Source organism: Rutidosis leptorrhynchoides, chromosome 1 (assembly GCF_046630445.1).
Source record: "Rutidosis leptorrhynchoides isolate AG116_Rl617_1_P2 chromosome 1, CSIRO_AGI_Rlap_v1, whole genome shotgun sequence".
Taxonomy (NCBI): Eukaryota; Viridiplantae; Streptophyta; class Magnoliopsida; order Asterales; family Asteraceae; genus Rutidosis; species Rutidosis leptorrhynchoides.
Window position 1 is genome coordinate 142,679,893 of NC_092333.1, and position 17,848 is coordinate 142,697,740.

At 36.3% G+C, this 17,848-nt stretch overlaps 1 protein-coding gene across 1 annotated transcript; it reads left to right on the top strand.

Moving 5' to 3' along the window:
* Window positions 1–7,262: 7,262 nt before the first annotated feature.
* LOC139889662 (uncharacterized) lies at window positions 7,263–14,688 on the top strand. Its single transcript, XM_071872602.1, has 3 exons — window positions 7,263–7,331; window positions 7,708–7,806; window positions 13,156–14,688. Exons 1-3 carry the CDS (start codon window positions 7,263–7,265, stop codon window positions 14,686–14,688), a joined length of 1,701 nt encoding a protein of 566 aa, XP_071728703.1.
* The last annotated feature ends 3,160 nt before the right edge of the window (window positions 14,689–17,848 follow it).

The window sequence follows — 17,848 nt, forward strand, 5'->3', positions numbered from 1 at the left end:
CCTTTTTGGGTACACATTGGACCGGACTCACCCAAGGACTATCCGAAATTGGGTAAATAAGACCCGCATCAAGGAGTTTGACAATCTCATTTTTAACGACTTCTTGCATATTAGGGTTCAATCACCTTTGTCTTTGTACACATGGCTTATAGTTATCCTCCATTAGTATCTTATGTGTACAATAAGAGGGACTTATACCCTTGATGTCATGAATTTTCCATGCTAGAGCCGGTTTATGGGCTTTTAACATGGAAACAAGTTTAGATTTCTCACTTACAGAGAGTTCAGATGAAATGATAACCGGGAGAGTAGAATCCTCTTGAAGGTAAGCATATTCCAAGTGACTTGGAAGTGGCTTCAGTTCCAAAATGGGAGGTTCTTCAATCGATGTTTTACATCGGTACTCGTTTTTTAAATCCAACTTTCTGTATTCTTCATCATTTGGCTCATAACCGTTAGCCATCAAAGTGGTCAACATCTCCACTTATTCCACCATGTTTTCTTCATCACCTTCCGCCAAAATGCATTCTCCCGAACCTTGCAATTCTGGAAATTCCTGCAACAACTCTGAATACATGTCTACGGTTTGCAAATAATAACATTTATCAGTAGACTCGGGGTATTGCAAGGCATGGTCAACGGAAAAGGTAACCTTAATATCCTCAATGCTAAGGGTCAATTTCTGACCATGAACATCTATCATAGCTCTAGCGGTATTGAGGAAAGGTCGACCCAATATAAGAGGCACACGTGTGTCCTCTTCCATGTCCAGAATTACAAAATCGGCCGAAAATACTAGGGTACCCACTTTTACTAACATATTCTCTAAAATTCCACGAGGGAATTTAATAGAGCGGTCTGCTAGTTGAATTGTTATTCGGGTTGGTTTTAGCATCCCCGGGTTCTAGCTTAACATATAATGAATAAGGCATCAAATTAATGCTAGCCCCTAAATCCGCTAATGCTTTAATGCATTCCAAATCTCCTAGAAGACATGGTATGGTAAAACTCCCAGGATCTGCTAACTTCTTTGGTATTTTGTTCATCAAAATTGCGGAACAATTAGCATTCATGGTGACGGATGAAAGTTCCTCCATTTTCTTCCGATTAGTAAGTAAGTCTTTTAAGAACTTAGCATACTTGGGCATAACTGAAATCACATCAATGAAAGGCATATATAAGTTAATTTGTTTAAACATATCTAAAATTTTTGACCTTTTGGCTTCGAGCCTTTCTTGTTGTTGTTTCCTTGGGTATGGGAGCGGTGGTTGATATGGCTTCACTACGGGTTTTTCCCTTTCTTCCTTCTCAACCACTTGTTCCGGCTCCTTAACCGGTTCATCATTTTTGTTCAATGGAACACTGAAATCAGAATCTTCGGGCATTCTTGGAGCTTCATTTGCTAGACCACTCCGTGTGGTGATAACATTGGCGTGCTCATTTCGGGAGTTCTTATTGGTATCGCCCGGTAAACTCCCTGGTTTTCTTTCACTAAGTAAACTAGCTAAACCACTCATTTGCTTCTCCAAATTCTGAATTGAGGCTTGTTGGTTTCTAAACTGGTGTTCGTTTTTCTCGTTTATTTGGTTTATGTTTGTAACAAGCTGGGTTTGTGATGCAATCAACTTTTCCAACATACTCTCCAAATTTGACTTTTTTTCTTCCTGTAGGGGTTTTTGATAAAAACCCGGAGTTTGTTGTTGGAACCCACTACTTGACTCTTGTTGGTAATTAGAATTTTGACCTTGAGGGTTGTATGGGTTGTTGAAGTTTCGGTTAAACTGGGCTCTTCCTTGAAATTGATTATTATTTCTTTGGCTTATGAAAGCCACTTCTTCTTTTTGAGCCATTGTTAGACCGGCATCACAATCTTTTCCTAAATGGAGACCACCACAGTATTCACAACCTACTTTCATACTATGAATTTCCTTGGTGATTTTGTCCATGTTTCGAGCAACATCATCTATTTTTACACTCAGGGAACTAAGGTCATCATAAGCACCGGCGCTTTGGACTTGAGCATTACGAGTAATTGGTCATTCTTGATGCCACTCATGAGAATAATCGGCTAGCTTCTCGATTATCTCATAAGCCTCTTGCTCGGTTTTGTCCATGAGTGAACCTCCGGACACTTGATCAATGGAAATTCGGGTTGCAACATCACAACCCTTGTAAAAGATTTGGACTTTTTGGAAGGTATCCAAACCATGGTTTGGACAACCTCTTAACATTTTGGAAAATTGATTCCATGCTTCGTACAAGGTTTCCATCGGCTTTTGACAGAATTGGGTAATTTCGTGTTGGAGTCTCGCGGACTTAGAAGCTGGAAAATATTTCTTAAGAAATTTTTCCAACATACCATCCCAAGTTTCTATCGTAGCCTCAGCCAATGAATCTAACCAACTTCGTGCTTCCCCGTGGAGTGTCCATGGGAAAAGTCTTAAAAATATGGCCTGGTCAGTGTCTGGTTTAAGTTTGAAAAGAAGACATATCTCTTGAAAAAGACGAATATGTTCGTTTGCATCTTCATTCGAACCACCACCAAATTGACACCTGTTATTAATCATTTGGAGGATAGGTCCTTTTATTTCAAAATTTACCTCACCAGTGGGCGGGGTAATAGCACTACCTTGTCCTGTTCGGGTTGCCTTCATCTTGGCCGCCATTGATTGTCTTGGTACCACCGGTCTTGCTTCTCCTTCCATTTCAAATTTTAGAGGAGGAACGGGCTCACCAAATTCAGAATATCTCGGCTTGGTTGTACTTGATTCTGAATCAAAAGTTTCCTGCTTTGGTGAATATTCAAAAAGTTCAAGTACTTCTTTTGGGATCCTACCAAGCTTTCTATCAGGTTCTGTAAGCGGTGTAAGTAATGGAGAATCTGAACTTCGGGTATGTGGCATATGCAACCTAAAATCTATCAATCACACAACTAACAAAAACTATTACAAGTACCGATTCTATAAGTTTAAAATTCAAAGACTATTAATAATTTAAAAATAATTAAGAAACTACTTAATCACAAATTAGTTAATAATTCTATTTTGACACAAAACTGTCCCCGACAGCGGCGCCAAAAACTTGATGTGCAAAACATGGTATATGAATTATCGTATGAAATAGTATGGAAAAATACCGATTAGAGATTGCTACACACTAACGGGCAGTGTACCCGATCGTGTAGTAGTATAGTAAATGGTAAAATCCGTGTATCGTTCCAAGGACAGTATCTAAATCAAATTAGGATTATAGACTAAATTGTGATTATTTAAGAAAATTACAAGTACAAGATATATTTTGGTTTGCCCTTTTACGATAGGTGAATCAAGTGATGAATAAGATTAAAAAGACAATATTTTTGGTATTTTTAGTTTATGAAAACAGAAAGATAGTTTTGAATTCAAATTAAAGAAATATGCTCATCTAGACTTTTTACCCTTAATGTTGAATGTTATTTAGGATTAAGATCTGATTGATTGGTTATGCACGAGAACTAATTAATTGGTTCACCAAGAATAGTCTTGCGCAAACACTCAAACGGGATTACACGACGCAAGTGATGTTCTTGACATCTAAGACCTCCTATTTGTAATCAACTAATTCAACTAGTGTGAAGACTTGAAGAATGATCAAGTCAATGGTGTGTTGTACATGATCCACTCCTATATCAACTAAAGATTTAACTTAGTTCATTCCTTTGGTCCGGTAAAATGCTCAATTCACCCAACCCAAACAATTAACTAAGTGTTATAATAAGATCCCTATAAACGTCACTAGATAAGGCAAATCACTAACACATGTTAATTGATGTAACTAGGTAGTTGAAAGAGTGTATAATAGATTCTAAGGAATTGATCATTCTCCTAGACAATTACACATACTAATTAAGCTATTCCAAAGTATCTACAAGAGTCGTTCTTACATTCTTATGTAAATTAACCATTTGAACTCAACTTATCCCTTTTGGTAAAAGACGGATAAACACATGTCACTAGGTGTAAATCCATACATTAACTTAACAAGATGATGTTTCTTAATCAAATGAACATATCAACTAGTTGAATAGAAAGGATTAAACTTAACAAGAATGGTTCTTGTATTCAAACATCAAACTATCGTGCATAATTACAATCAATCAATAGTAAACATTCAACATCTCGGTTATTTATCTAGATGAACATAAAATGGACTAGCCAACAATCATGCTTGAAAAATTAAACATAACAGTAACAAAGATTAATTGGTTCACCAAGAATAGTCTTGCGCAAACACTCAAACGGGATTACACGACGCAAGTGATGTTCTTGACATCTAAGGCCTCCTATTTGTAATCAACTAATTCAACTAGTTTGAAGACTTGAAGAATGATCAAGTCAATGGTGTGTTGTACATGATCCACTCCTATATCAACTAAAGATTTAACTTAGTTCATTCCTTTGGTCCGGTAAAATGCTCAATTCACCCAACCCAAACAATTAACTAAGTGTTATAATAAGATCCCTATAAATGTCACTAGATAAGGCAAATCACTAACACATGTTAATTGATGTAACTAGATAGTTGAAAGTGTGTATAATAGATTCTAAGGAATTGATCATTCTCCTAGACAATTACACATACTAATTAAGCTATTCCAAAGTATTTACAAGAGTCGTTCTTACATTCTTATGTAAATTAACCATTTGAACTCAACTTATCCCTTTTGGTAAAAGACGGATAAACACATGTCACTAGGTGTAAATCCATACATTAACTTAACAAGATGATGTTTCTTAATCAAATGAACATATCAACTAGTTGAATCGAAAGGATTAAACTTAACAAGAATGGTTCTTGTATTCAAACATCAAACTATCGTGCATAATTACAATCAATCAATAGTAAACATTTAACATCTCGGTTATTTATCTAGATGAACATAAAATGGACTAGCCAACAATCATGCTTGAAAACTTAAACATAACAGTAACAAAGATAGAATTCATTGTAAATACAAGATTAACCTTTTAGGAGTAATCTTGGATGAAGCTCTTGAATGATCTTGGATTCTTCGATGATTTGAGTGCTTAGATGCACTTTGATAAGCCCAAGAACTGCTTTGAGTCGTATGTTTTCGTCTCTGAGCAGAAAGGAAACTGGTGCCCCTAAAATGAAACTGGAAATGGAATTATATAAGCTAAAAAGTTGGTGAAAAGCACTGTGCGCGGCGCGCACAGTAAGGGTACGCTGAGCGCACTCTCACCTACTTCACTTTATACTTTACAGCTCCACTACGCACGTTCAAATCTGCTTTTTTGTCAAAAGTGCGAGTATGGGTGCGCTGAGCGCACCATTGTGCGCGGCGCGCACCATCAAAAAGTGCGCTTGGCGTACTTTGGTTTTGGCCAAGAAATCCTCTGATCAAAATTATGCAATGTGCGCTGAGCGCACATTTTGGGGTGCGCTGAGCGCACTCTTTTGTCTTTGGGCTTCTGGTCTCGTTTTCGATCTCTGAGCTGTTACCATACAATATCTTCATATTTCTTCAAGTTTACAATGATTCTAGACTACATTACAATACTATGAAATACAAACGGAATTACTATGTTTACATATGAAATAAATAACAATAGGACGCGATATTATGACTAAAGATATGACTATTTTGAGTAATATCATACTTGCTGCCAAACCATGCTCTGATACCAACTTGTAACACCAGCCATTTTTTTATACACAGCGGAAGACTTTAATAATAAACACAATATAAGTCACGTCATTACATTAAACCGTTTAATTAAGTTTAAGCTTACACAGCAGTGTTACATTATTACAAAACATTATTTATACAAAAGTCCACATCAGAGTTGGGTTGTCAAACATGTCTTCTGCATCAATATCCATCCCGACTAGCAGTACCTAAACCTGCAAGGGGGAAAACATGTGGGGGATTAGTGCACCACTAAGTGAGCGGAATCTATCTAGCAGATATAGCTTAAGCCACACACAAGCTATATACTAACAACAACACCTGCTAACTACCAACTAGCATACAATAAGACAATACGAGGATTGGCGGCTTGTACGAGCACACGACTCCCAACTGATCGGGCCTGAGTCTACCGATAGTCCCTGCTACTCAATTCACAGTATAGTTATCCAGATGTAGGGGATGCATCGTTCACACTATACTCCACAATCAGTAGCCTATGGACCCAACCTCCCCTAGGCACGGTTGACCTCATACGGACTCTAACCTCTCCTAGGCACGGTCTCGAGTCCCCAATCTCCCTAGGCCCGACTGGTGCCATTCACACAGTGTACACATAATTCACATACAACATCAGGGATACTATATTATTCTAACATGGCAATTTCTATACTATGCATGGTAAAAGAGTCAACCACAGTAGCATGATATGCTACTTAAACTCTATCCAAAGATAGACCCACTCACCAATTACCAGCAACTGCTCAGTTATTATTTCTGAGCTTCTTCCTTGTCCTTATCTCCTGAGAACAGCAAAAACCAAGTTAGAATAGTGTTCCCATCAAGATTAGACACACTGACAGCGAATTATAGCAAATTAGTAATAAAAAAAAATGAGTCCGCTAAAAATTTCATGCTTAACACTTATGCATTTTCAAAATTTACATCCTGAAAATCATATCAAAATTTACATCCTGAAAATCATAAAAATACACGGACAGCATAACAGCTATAAATCAACACTTAGTAAAATTTTCACTGTCTAAGACCATCGGTCGATGGTCCCATCCACTGGCCGATCGTCAACACACCATCGGTCGATGGTCTCCCACAATCAGTCGATGGTCAAAATTACATCCGCTGGTTAGAAGTCATACACCATCGGTCGATGGTCTTGTCCACCGGTCGATCGACCCTCACCATCGGTCGATGGTCAATGACCATCGGCCGAAGGTAGTTCATCAGCTACAACAGCAGCAAAGTGACGGGTTTCAACCCAAAATCACCAAATCTCGACTTTGGACACGTTTTTGACCTCAAAACTGAACACAACTCGTACACTAAACTTTTTGGAACATAAACCCACAACATTCAAACACAACAACATCAATTTCTACCAATTTGACACAAAACCCCATTTTAACAAAAACTAATTTAAAAACCCATTTAATCACAGATTTGATCATGAAATCTTACAAACCTTACCTGGTTAGAATCACAATGACACGAGGAACGTTTTGACACCAAAATCAAGCTTCAATTCGAGATTAAATGATTTAGGGTTGAGATGAAGATGCTGAAGTTGAAGTTAGGTGAATGTGTGAGTGATAGGAAGGTTCAGGAAACCTCGAGAAAGGAGCTGGTCACTAGCTTTTATTTGTGTTAAAACACAATACCCCATCACACACGGGTATTTACCAGTTATCTGATATCTTTCGCACAAAATTAGGTAACCCAAACGAGGTCCAATTAAAATAAACAAACCTGTTCTGGGACCCTTGTCACAAACTGGTCACAACACAATTATAATAAAACACTAATAAAAGAATTAAAATAAAAGCACCAAAGACTAAGCACAAACCTTAAGGGCAAAATAGACAACTTACAACTAGCCCAGATTTTAGTCTGTTACAAACATCCTGTGCACCGCAACAAACACCCTATGTGCGATAATATTCTGGGCAACAGTAGGGTGCAAAGATGCACCCATTTACACACATTCTCCTAAAAAATTGTAGGCTCTAGAAGGAACGCCACTTGAGCCCGAATCCTCTGATGCCAATTCAGACGATCTTCTTGCTCGCTTTCTGGTGGGACCACCATCTGACGAACTCTTTGTAGTGACCCGAACTTTTCCATGTTTATATATATTAAATGAATTTGATATTTACATGATTAAGTGTTTCCAACATGTTAAGCAATCAAACTTGTTAAGACTTGATTAATTGAAATAGGTTTTATATAGACAATTGACCACCCAAGTTGACCGGTGATTCACGAACGTTAAAACTTGTAAAAACTATATAATGACATATATATGGTTATATATATAGTTAACATGATATTATGATAAGTAAACATATCATTAAGTATATTAACAATGAACTACATATGTAAAAACAAAACTACTAACTTAAGGATTTCGAAACGAGGCATATATGTAACGATTATCGTTGTAACGACATTTAAATGTATATATATCATATTAAGATATATTAATACATCATAATATCATGATAATGTAATAATTTAACATCTCTTTAGATATAATAAACAATGGGTTAACAACATTTAACAAGATCGTTAACCTAAAGGTTTCAAAACAACACTTACATGTAACGACTAACGATGACTTAACGACTCAGTTAAAATGTATATACATGTAGTGTTTTAATATGTATTCTTACACTTTTGAAAGACTTAAAGACACTTATCAAAGTACTTCTACTTAACAAAAATGCTCACGATTACATCCTCATTCATTTTCATCAACAATTCTACTCGTATGCACTCGTATTTGTACTCGTACAATACACAGCTTCTAAATATATTTACTATTGGTATATACACTCCAATGATCAGATCTTAGCAGCCCATGTGAGTCACCTAACCATGTGGGAACTATCATTTAACATCTAGCATGAAATATCTCACAAAATTACAAACTAATGGAGCCTATATGGGGAGACTAAGTTCACGTGAATGATGGCACTCACAAACACTTTCATTTTGCAACTTACATGCATCAAACTACTCTCTCTCAAGTGTTCTTCCATTGTTATAAGTGTTCTTCATCATCTTCATCAAAATCTAGCTCAATCTAGTTCATAAATCCATACATAAACCAAGTTATAAAACAACTACTCAAGAACACACCAACAACACTTCCAAGTTTGCTAGCTTACTTTCAATCTTGCAAATCCACTTTGAGTGATCATCCAACCTCAAGAAATCTTTTTTATTTACAGTAAGATATCTTTCTAATATAAGGTAATACTCATATTCAAAATTTGATTCAATTTCTATAACTTTAACAATCTTATTTCGAGTGGAAATCTTACTTGAACTTGTTTTCGTGTCATGATTCTACTTCAAGAACTTTCAAGCCATCCAAGGATCCTTTGAATCTAGATCTATTTTTCTCATTTCTAGTAGGTTTATCCACAAAACCTGAGGTAGTAATGATGTTCATAACATCATTCGATTCATATATATATATAAAACTACCTTATTCGAAGGTTTAAACTTGTAATCACTAGAACATAGTTTAGTTAATTCTAAACTTGTTCGCAAACAAAAGTTAATCCTTCTAACTTGAATTTTAAAATCAACTAAACACATGTTCTATATCTATATGATATGCTAACTTAATGATTTAAAACCCGAAAACACGAAAAACACCGTAAAACCGGATATACGCCGTCATAGTAACACCGCAGGCTGTTTTGGGTTAGTTAATTAAAAACTATGATAAACTTTGATTTAAAAGTTTTTTTTCTGGGAAAATGATTTTTCTTATGAACATGAAACTATATCCAAAAATCATGGTTAAACTCAAAGTGGAAGTATGTTTTTCAAAATGGTTATCTAGACGTCGTTCTTTCGACTGAAATGACTACCTTTACAAGAACAACTTGTAACCTGTATTTCCGACTATAAACTTATACTTTTTCTGTTTAGATTCATAAACTTAAGTTCAATATGAAACCATAGCAACTTGAATCACTCAAAACGGATTTAAAACGCAGAAGTTACGGGTAAAACAAGATTGGATATTTTTGCTTGTTGTAACTACGTGAAAATTGGTAACAAATCTATATTAATCATATCCTAGCTAACTCATATTGTATTATACATGTATTCTAATATATTATGTAATCTTGGTATACCATAGACACGTATGCAAATGTTTTGACATATCATATCGACCCATGTATATATATTATTTGGAACAACCATAGACACTCTATATGCAGTAATGTTTGAGTTAGCTATACAGGGTTGAGGTTGATTCCAAAAATATATATACTTTGAGTTGTGATCTAGCCTGAGACGTGTATACACTGGGTCGTGGATTGATTCAAGATAATATATATCGATTTATTTTCCGTACATCTAACTGTGGACAACTAGTTGTAGGTTACTAACGAGGACAGCTGACTTAATAAACTTAAAACATTAAAACATATTAAAAATGTTGTAAATATATTTTGAACATACTTTGATATATATGTACATATTTGTTATAGGTTCGTGAATCAACCAGTGGCCAAGTCTTACTTCCCGACGAAGTAAAAATATGTGAAAGTGAGTTATAGTCCCACTTTTAAAATCTAATATTTTGGGATGAGAATACATGCAATTTTATAAATGTTTTACGAAATAGACACAAGTAAATGAAACTACATTATATGGGTGAATGATCGAAGCCGAATATGCCCCATTTTAGCTTGGTAGCCTAAGAATTTGGGAACAGACCCCCAAATTGACGCGAATCCTAAAGATAGATCTATCGGGCCCAACAAGTCCCATTCTGGAATTTGAAATGCTTTAGTACTTCGAAATTATCATGTCCGATGGGTGTCCCGGAATGATGGGAATATTCTATATGCATCTTGTTAATGTCGGTTACCAGGTGTTCACCATATGAATGATTTTTACCTCTATGTATGGGATGTATATTGAAATATGAAATCTTGTGGTCTATTATTACGATTTGATAAATATATAGGTTAAACCTATAATTCACCAACATTTTTGTTGACGTTTAAAGCATGTTTATTCTCAGGTGATTATTAAGAGCTTTCGCTGTTGCATGCTAAAATATGGACAAGATTTGGTGTCAGCATGTTTGTATAATATTGTTTAAAACTGCATTCGAGATTTATTTTATTGTAACATATTAATATTGTAAACCAATATGTATTGGTAGTGTGTAAGTGTGATATTTTTAGATTATCATTTCTGGATAATCTAGGTGGTGTCCTTTTAACCTTGTCGATAAAATAAAGGTTATGGTTTGTTTTTAAAAACGAATGCAGTCTTTGAAAAACGTCTCATATAGAGGTCAAAACCTCGCAACGAAATCAATTAATATGAAACGTTTATAATCAATATGAACGGGACATTTCACTCTTTATGTCACTCATTTCAGGAATTGTGACAAAACAGAATCTATATGACAGTTGTTAGACCGAAAATGGTTATACATGAATGATGGCATGAAAGTATCGTGAGAGGTAGGCGAGAACTGTAACGGTTGGATATGGCCAAATAGGTATTAAAAAAACAGTTTTTGTAATTATTAATGAAATGCTTAGAATTGCACTTTTATAAATCTTTATATCTCGTCGTGATATGAGAAAAATAATGATACATGTTTCATCTAAAGGTATATTTATAAAACATATGAACTAGCACGAGATTTATCATTTTCAACACAGAATTATCTATATATGGAAGTCATGGAAAATGTGATCAAACTAGAAAATACCGGCATGCGCGATGCGGCGTGACTTTTCAGGCTGCAAATTCATAATGACGTAGCGTTATGTATTTACAGAGTTTAAAACGCGTTGCTACGAAAATTTTTGGACACACGTGCTTAGTACCTAGTATACCTAATGTATTGCGCGTTTTTTATGGCAGAAAAATCGCGTAAAAAAGGAAACAGAACCATCGGTATGATGTGGTTAGTTTGGATTGTTTATTGTACGTGTATGTATATATATAAGAGATAGACCGAAAGATTTAGCATTTTTTTAAGAAGCGTTCGTTTTGCGTGTAGTTAACAATGTTGTAAATCTCTGAATTTCTCGGCGAGATCTCAGTTTGAAAAGTTAGCCGAGAATATTTTTCCTTCTCGTTGAGATTTCTCGGTCAACGTGTAAAATCTCGGTCAATGCCAAGATTTCTCGGATTTTCTCGCTCATTTTTCGAATTTTCTCGTAATTTCTGGGATTTTCTCGTCATTTCTCAGAATTTCTTCGTAATTTCTAGCTCATTTCTCAGATTTTCTCGTAAAAACTCGTAAAAATGTATATAAATATACATATATTTATATAATTATATAATTATATATATTTATATTAAAAAAAACTAAAAAGTCAACACAAGTTAACGTCCGAGATCTCCCCGATATTTTTTCGAGATGCTGATATCTCCTAGAAAATGTCAAAACGGGATCTCCCCGAGATTCGAGTTCTTCAACCTTGGTAGTTAGTTGCGGCGTGTTAGTAAAATTATTTCAAGTTGAACGGTGGTGTCAGAAAAAATTAACTTGTGGCGAGCGGGAAGATATGGCCGAATAAAATTTTGGGTGAAGTTTCTTAAAGTATTTTATCAAAATATTATATATATATATATATATATATATATATATATATATATATATATATATATATATATATATACATACATATAGAGGCTCAATACATGTTTTTTTCTCTCTCCTACTGTGTCTTTCTCCCAACGTTCTAAAAATCCTACAACCACCAACAAATTTTGACTGTAAATAACAAGCATTTACCCGAAAATTAGAAGACACCACCACTTCCATTCAACTGGAAATTAGCTTACGAACCTACCCAGCATAGTCTTGCCGTCGTCGGAGCTCCCACGCGCCACCAGGAATAATCCGTCAGAGGTGCGTTTTCCGGCGAATAAATTGGGTTTTCTCAGCCATTTTCCGGCAAGTGGGATACCACCTTCTACGGATCGGGCTAAGGAACGTTTTTCCTCACAAGAAACAACCACTTTTGTTCTCGCCGGCCTCACCGTTTCACGTCAATTGCCGCCGGCTGCTACAGGAAAATAACTTTCCGGCCGGTTACCTCTTACCACTCCCTTTATTTGTTTTGGTTAACTGCTTCTGTCTGCTGCCTGTTATTTGCTTATATATATATATATATATATATATATATATATATATATATATATATATATATATATATATATATATATATATATATCTTATCTCTTATTCATTTTTTTATTTCACTTATTCATATATTAACATATATTATATCTTTTGAGCACATAAAATTACTAAAACTACTAAAGTTACTGTCCACTTCTATATAAAATTACCTAAAGGGCTTTTTCATCTATTTACATTCATTTCATTTTCAGTTTTAAATATTTTAATTTTAACATGTTCATTTTTTAGCTAGTTTTGGAGTATATAGGTTAATATAGACCCTACACATACTTATGGTTACTTGAGGTCATGTCCTCCTACTTTAGGGGTGGGTAGGCCTAGAAGGGTTAGAAGAGGTAGTAGGGTAGCCACCTTTGGTAGGATTAGAGTGGGTAGTTGGAATATAGGAACCTCGACGGGCAAGAGGATTGAGCTCGTTGATACCTTTCTTAAGAGTAAGGTGGACATAGGGTGTGTTCAAGAGACTAGATGGAAGGGTGAAGGGGCGGTTGATGTTAAGGACTATAGGTTGTGGTACTCGGGTTCTAGGATAGCACGGAACGGGGTAGGTATCTTTTTGGGAAAACCACATAAGGATAACGTCGTTGACATGGGTAGGTTTAGGATTATGTCGGTTAGTCTAATTATTAAGGAGGAGACTTTTACGGTCATTAGCACATACGCACCTCATACGGGTTTAAGTGATGCGGAAAAGAAGAGTTTTTGGGATTTGTTAGATGAGGTAGTGAGGGGGTTCCCGGCTGACCATCGACTGATTATAGGTGGTGATCTGAATGGACACATAGGAGCGGAGGCAGAAGGTTACGAGGGAGCCCATAGGGGCTTTGGGTTTGGTCCTAGAAATGAAGAAGGGCGCTCAATTCTTGAGTTTTCCATTGCCCACGAGTTGGTTGTAGCAAACTCTTTCTTCAAGAAGAGGGATGCTCAGTTAGCCACTTTTTATAGCGGGGGTCGTAGCACCCAGATTGACTTTTTGCTCCTTCGTAAAGGGGAACTCAGGACATGTAAGGACTGTAAGGTCCTTCCAGCCTTGACGTGCTCCTCCAAGCATATATTGTTGGTCATGGACCTAGTCACCCGGGGAAGAGTTGGCAGGAGGGCCAGGGTTGTGCAACATAGAATCCTTTGGAAGAACCTACATGGTGCAAAGGCGGAGACTTTTAGAGCGACTGTTGCTGATAGATTGAGTGTAGAAGGGGATAACGTAGCTCATACTGACGTAGACCAGATATGGAACCGCATGGCATCTACTATCAGAGAGGTGGCAAAAGAAGCTTTAGGGGTGACATTAGGGACATCGAGAGCCCACAAGAGTAGTACAGAATCGTGGTGGCTTAGTGATGATGTCCAAACGAAAGTCGTGTTAAAGCAGACGAGGTTTAGGGAGCTCATTACTTTTGAAGAAGGAACGCCTGCAGAGAGGACTAGGGTAGAAGAAAGATATAAAGAAGCTAAAAGAGAAGCAAAGAAGGCCGTAGCAATTGCAAAAGACAAAGCTTATGAAGATTTATATAGGAAACTAGACTCCAAGGAGGGAGCCAATGACATATATAGAATAGCTAAAGCTAGGGAGCGAAGAGGCAGGGACTTAGTTAACGTTAAATATATCAAGGATGAAGCAGGTCAAAGTATAGTGAGAGAAGACCTCATTAGGAAAAGATGGGAAGAGTATTTTTCATCCCTTTTCGGTAGGGATAGACCTGAGCGGAACGGGGAACTCCACGACGAGGTTCGTGAATATCAAAACAACTGTTTCTGCACGAGCATTAACCACGAGTAAGTTAGAATGGCCCTACGAAAGATGGGGAGAAACAAAGCAGTAGGACCAGACCAAATCCCGATCGAGGCGTGGAGGTGCCTATGAGACGATGGGGTTAGATGGTTGACAAACCTTTTCAACACGACGTTTAGAAGTGCAAAGATGCCTATGGAATGGAGACTCAGTGAGGTTATTCTCATTTACAAGAACAAGGGAGGTGCGCAAATATGTAGTAATTACAGAGGCATTAAGTTACTTAGTTATACTATGAAGCTTTGGGAGAGATTGATTGAGACGAGGCTTCGACGCGAGATAAAGGTTTCAGAGAACCAATTCGGCTTCATGCCAGGATGCTCGTCCATGGAGGCGATTCACATCGTTAGAAGCCTTATGGAGAAATATAGGGAAAAACAAAAGAACCTACACATGGCATTCTTAGACTTGGAAAAGGCTTATGACTGTGTCCCGCGCGAGCTGATTTGGAAGACTCTTAATGTTAGGGGTGTCCCAAGTATATATATAAGAACGATTAGAGATATGTACGAGGGCGAAGACTCGTGTACGTACGACGGTAGGAAACACAGAGTTTTTCCCGGTAGAGGTAGGCTTACATCAGGGATCGGCCCTTAGCCCATATCTTTTCGCTTTGATCCTAGACGAACTAACTCAAAGGATTCAAGATGACATCCCATGGTGCCTAATATTCGCCGACGATATTGTATTAGTTTCGGATTCCCAGGATGAGCTTAACAGAAGGCTAGAGCAATGGAGGATCGCTCTAGAATCAAATGGCCTACGGATTAGCAGACTTTAATCGGAGTACCTTAGATGCGATTTCAAGACGAGCGAAGAGGAACAAGAGGATATAGTGGATGTTCGAATTGGGGATCAGACTTTACCTCCACGAGAGTCCTTTAGATATTTAGGCTCGATGCTTCACAAATCGGGAAGGATAGATGAGGACATGGCGCATCGTATACGGGCAGGATGGTTGAAGTGGAGGGCAGCGAAAGGGGTGTTGTGCGACAAGAAGATACCCCTCAAATTGAAAGGGAAATTCTACAAGGTGGCAATCAGACCAGCCATGCTGTATGGATCAGAGTGTTGGCCAATGACGAAAGCCCAAGAGAGGAGGATGGAGGTGGCAGAAATGAGGATGCTTAGGTGGACGTGTGGCAAGACCATGCTTGATATGATACCAAATGGAGTTTTTAGGGAGAACTTGGAAGTTGGGAACATAACCAACAAGCTGAGGGAAGGAAGACTTAGATGGTTTGGGCATGTTATGAGGTGCCCACTTTTAGCCCCGATTAGGAGAGTCGAGACCCTCGTTGTTGGGGGCGTAAGGAGAAGGGGTAGACCCATACGTAGGTTGGAGGATAGATTGAAGCTTGACCTGAAAGAGCTTCTACTGACGGAGGACATGACTTCTGATAGGAGCCTGTGGAGGAGTAGAATTAGTGTAATTGAGTAGGACTCTTTTTCAGGCATATTAGAACTAATATAGGCGCTAGAGTTTTTTTTTTTTTTTTTAACTATAACTATAACTATAACTATATAATATATAGCTACACTCATATTATATATATATATATATATATATATATATATATATATATATATAAATATATATATATATATATTGTGACGACCCCGTCAAAACACTTAACGGATCCGTCAGTTGGTCCCATAGCTTGATCGGACTTAAATGAATTAAATAAATAAAGTTGCATTCTTTTATTTCAAAATGTTGCCCAAAAAGGAAACAAACCCAACTAAGTAGTTTAAAATCAACCAACCATAGTAATGAACCAAAAGTTGACACAAAACATTGCCAACAAACCCACAATTTAAATTATCCAAAATAGAATGCAAACTTAAGTTTCATAAATAGTTTCATAAAATCTGCCCAAATGCATGCAGACTCTTCTAACGACAGCGGAAGCATCAAATAACTCAAGTACCTGTGAAAACATGCAAGTAAACTGTCAACACAAAGGTTGAGTGAATTATAGGTTTAAATAAATAAGTAAACTTTAGACCACAAGATTTAAAAATGTTAGAAAACATTAAACATTATTCCATTATCAATGAGCCACCTGGTAACCACTTAACCCTTTATTTACCCTTGCCAAACACAATAAAAATATACACTTGGACAGTGTATCTACAACAAATTACGAAGTACTAAACATTCCGATTATAAATTGCTAGCGCGACTAGCTCGAAATGGGGTTGTCAAACCCGATAGATCTATCCGTAGGATTCGCGTTCACCGGTAGAAACCAATGATTACAGTTACCAGACTAGGGAATATTTTTGTCCAACTCACAATGAATAATTAAATTTAACTGTTACTTGTGTCTAAACGTAAATAAAAATCTGCATGTAATCACATCCCAAAAATATACTTTGAAAAGTATGTAAAAACGGGACTATAACTCACCTTAAATAGCAACTGAAGAAATCTCACAAACAAGCGAACAGCAAGTAAAGTAATGTGATCAAGAAAGATCACAACGCCGACCTATAATTAAAGCAGGTCGAAATAAATAACTAACTTAGGCCAAGTCTTAGTATGATAGCTATTGTACATGTTGCAAGTAGGCATAGAACATTACTCAGCAAGCATCGGTTTGATTGGAACAGCATAAGGACACACACTTTCTATTTTTAGAAAGTTTCTATTTTTAGCAGGTTTCCATTTTTGGAAAGTTTCTATTTTCGGAAAGTTTCTATTTTTGGAAAGTTTCTATTTTTGGAAAGTTTCCAAATTTAGAAAGTTCTATTTTTAGAAAGTTTTGAAGTTAGGAAAGTTTCCTTATTTAGAAAGTCAACAGAAGTCAACTGAAAGTCAAAGTCAACCGAAAGTCAACTCAAAAGTCAACCTTGGTCAAACATAGTCAACATTAATTTTAAGAGTGTAAGTTATAATAATAACATAGGTTATAATGTTATTTAAAGTCAAAAGTGTATAATAATGTCTTAACATAAGTTTAATTAAATAAAATGAATTATTAAAGTTAATATAAGTTGAAATGTTATAATTAGCATAACATAAGTATTTAATTAATTAATTAAATATTAATCATAATATAAATATTATTAATTTATAATAAATTTTAAATCATATCATAAGTATTATTAATTAATAATGAATTATTAATCATATCATAAGTTT

What these genes read in the sequence shown, in the direction of transcription:
- LOC139889662 (XM_071872602.1), top strand. Translation starts at nt 7,263, where the DNA reads ATGCTGAAGTTGAAGTTAGGTGAATGTGTGAGTGATAGGAAGGTTCAG. An exon ending in AAACCTCGAGAAAGGAGCTG is followed by an intron (nt 7,332 to 7,707) that starts GTCACTAGCTTT and finishes AAAAAATTGTAG; the next exon opens with GCTCTAGAAGGAACGCCACT. An exon ending in CACCATCTGACGAACTCTTT is followed by an intron (nt 7,807 to 13,155) that starts GTAGTGACCCGA and finishes TGGAGTATATAG; the next exon opens with GTTAATATAGACCCTACACA.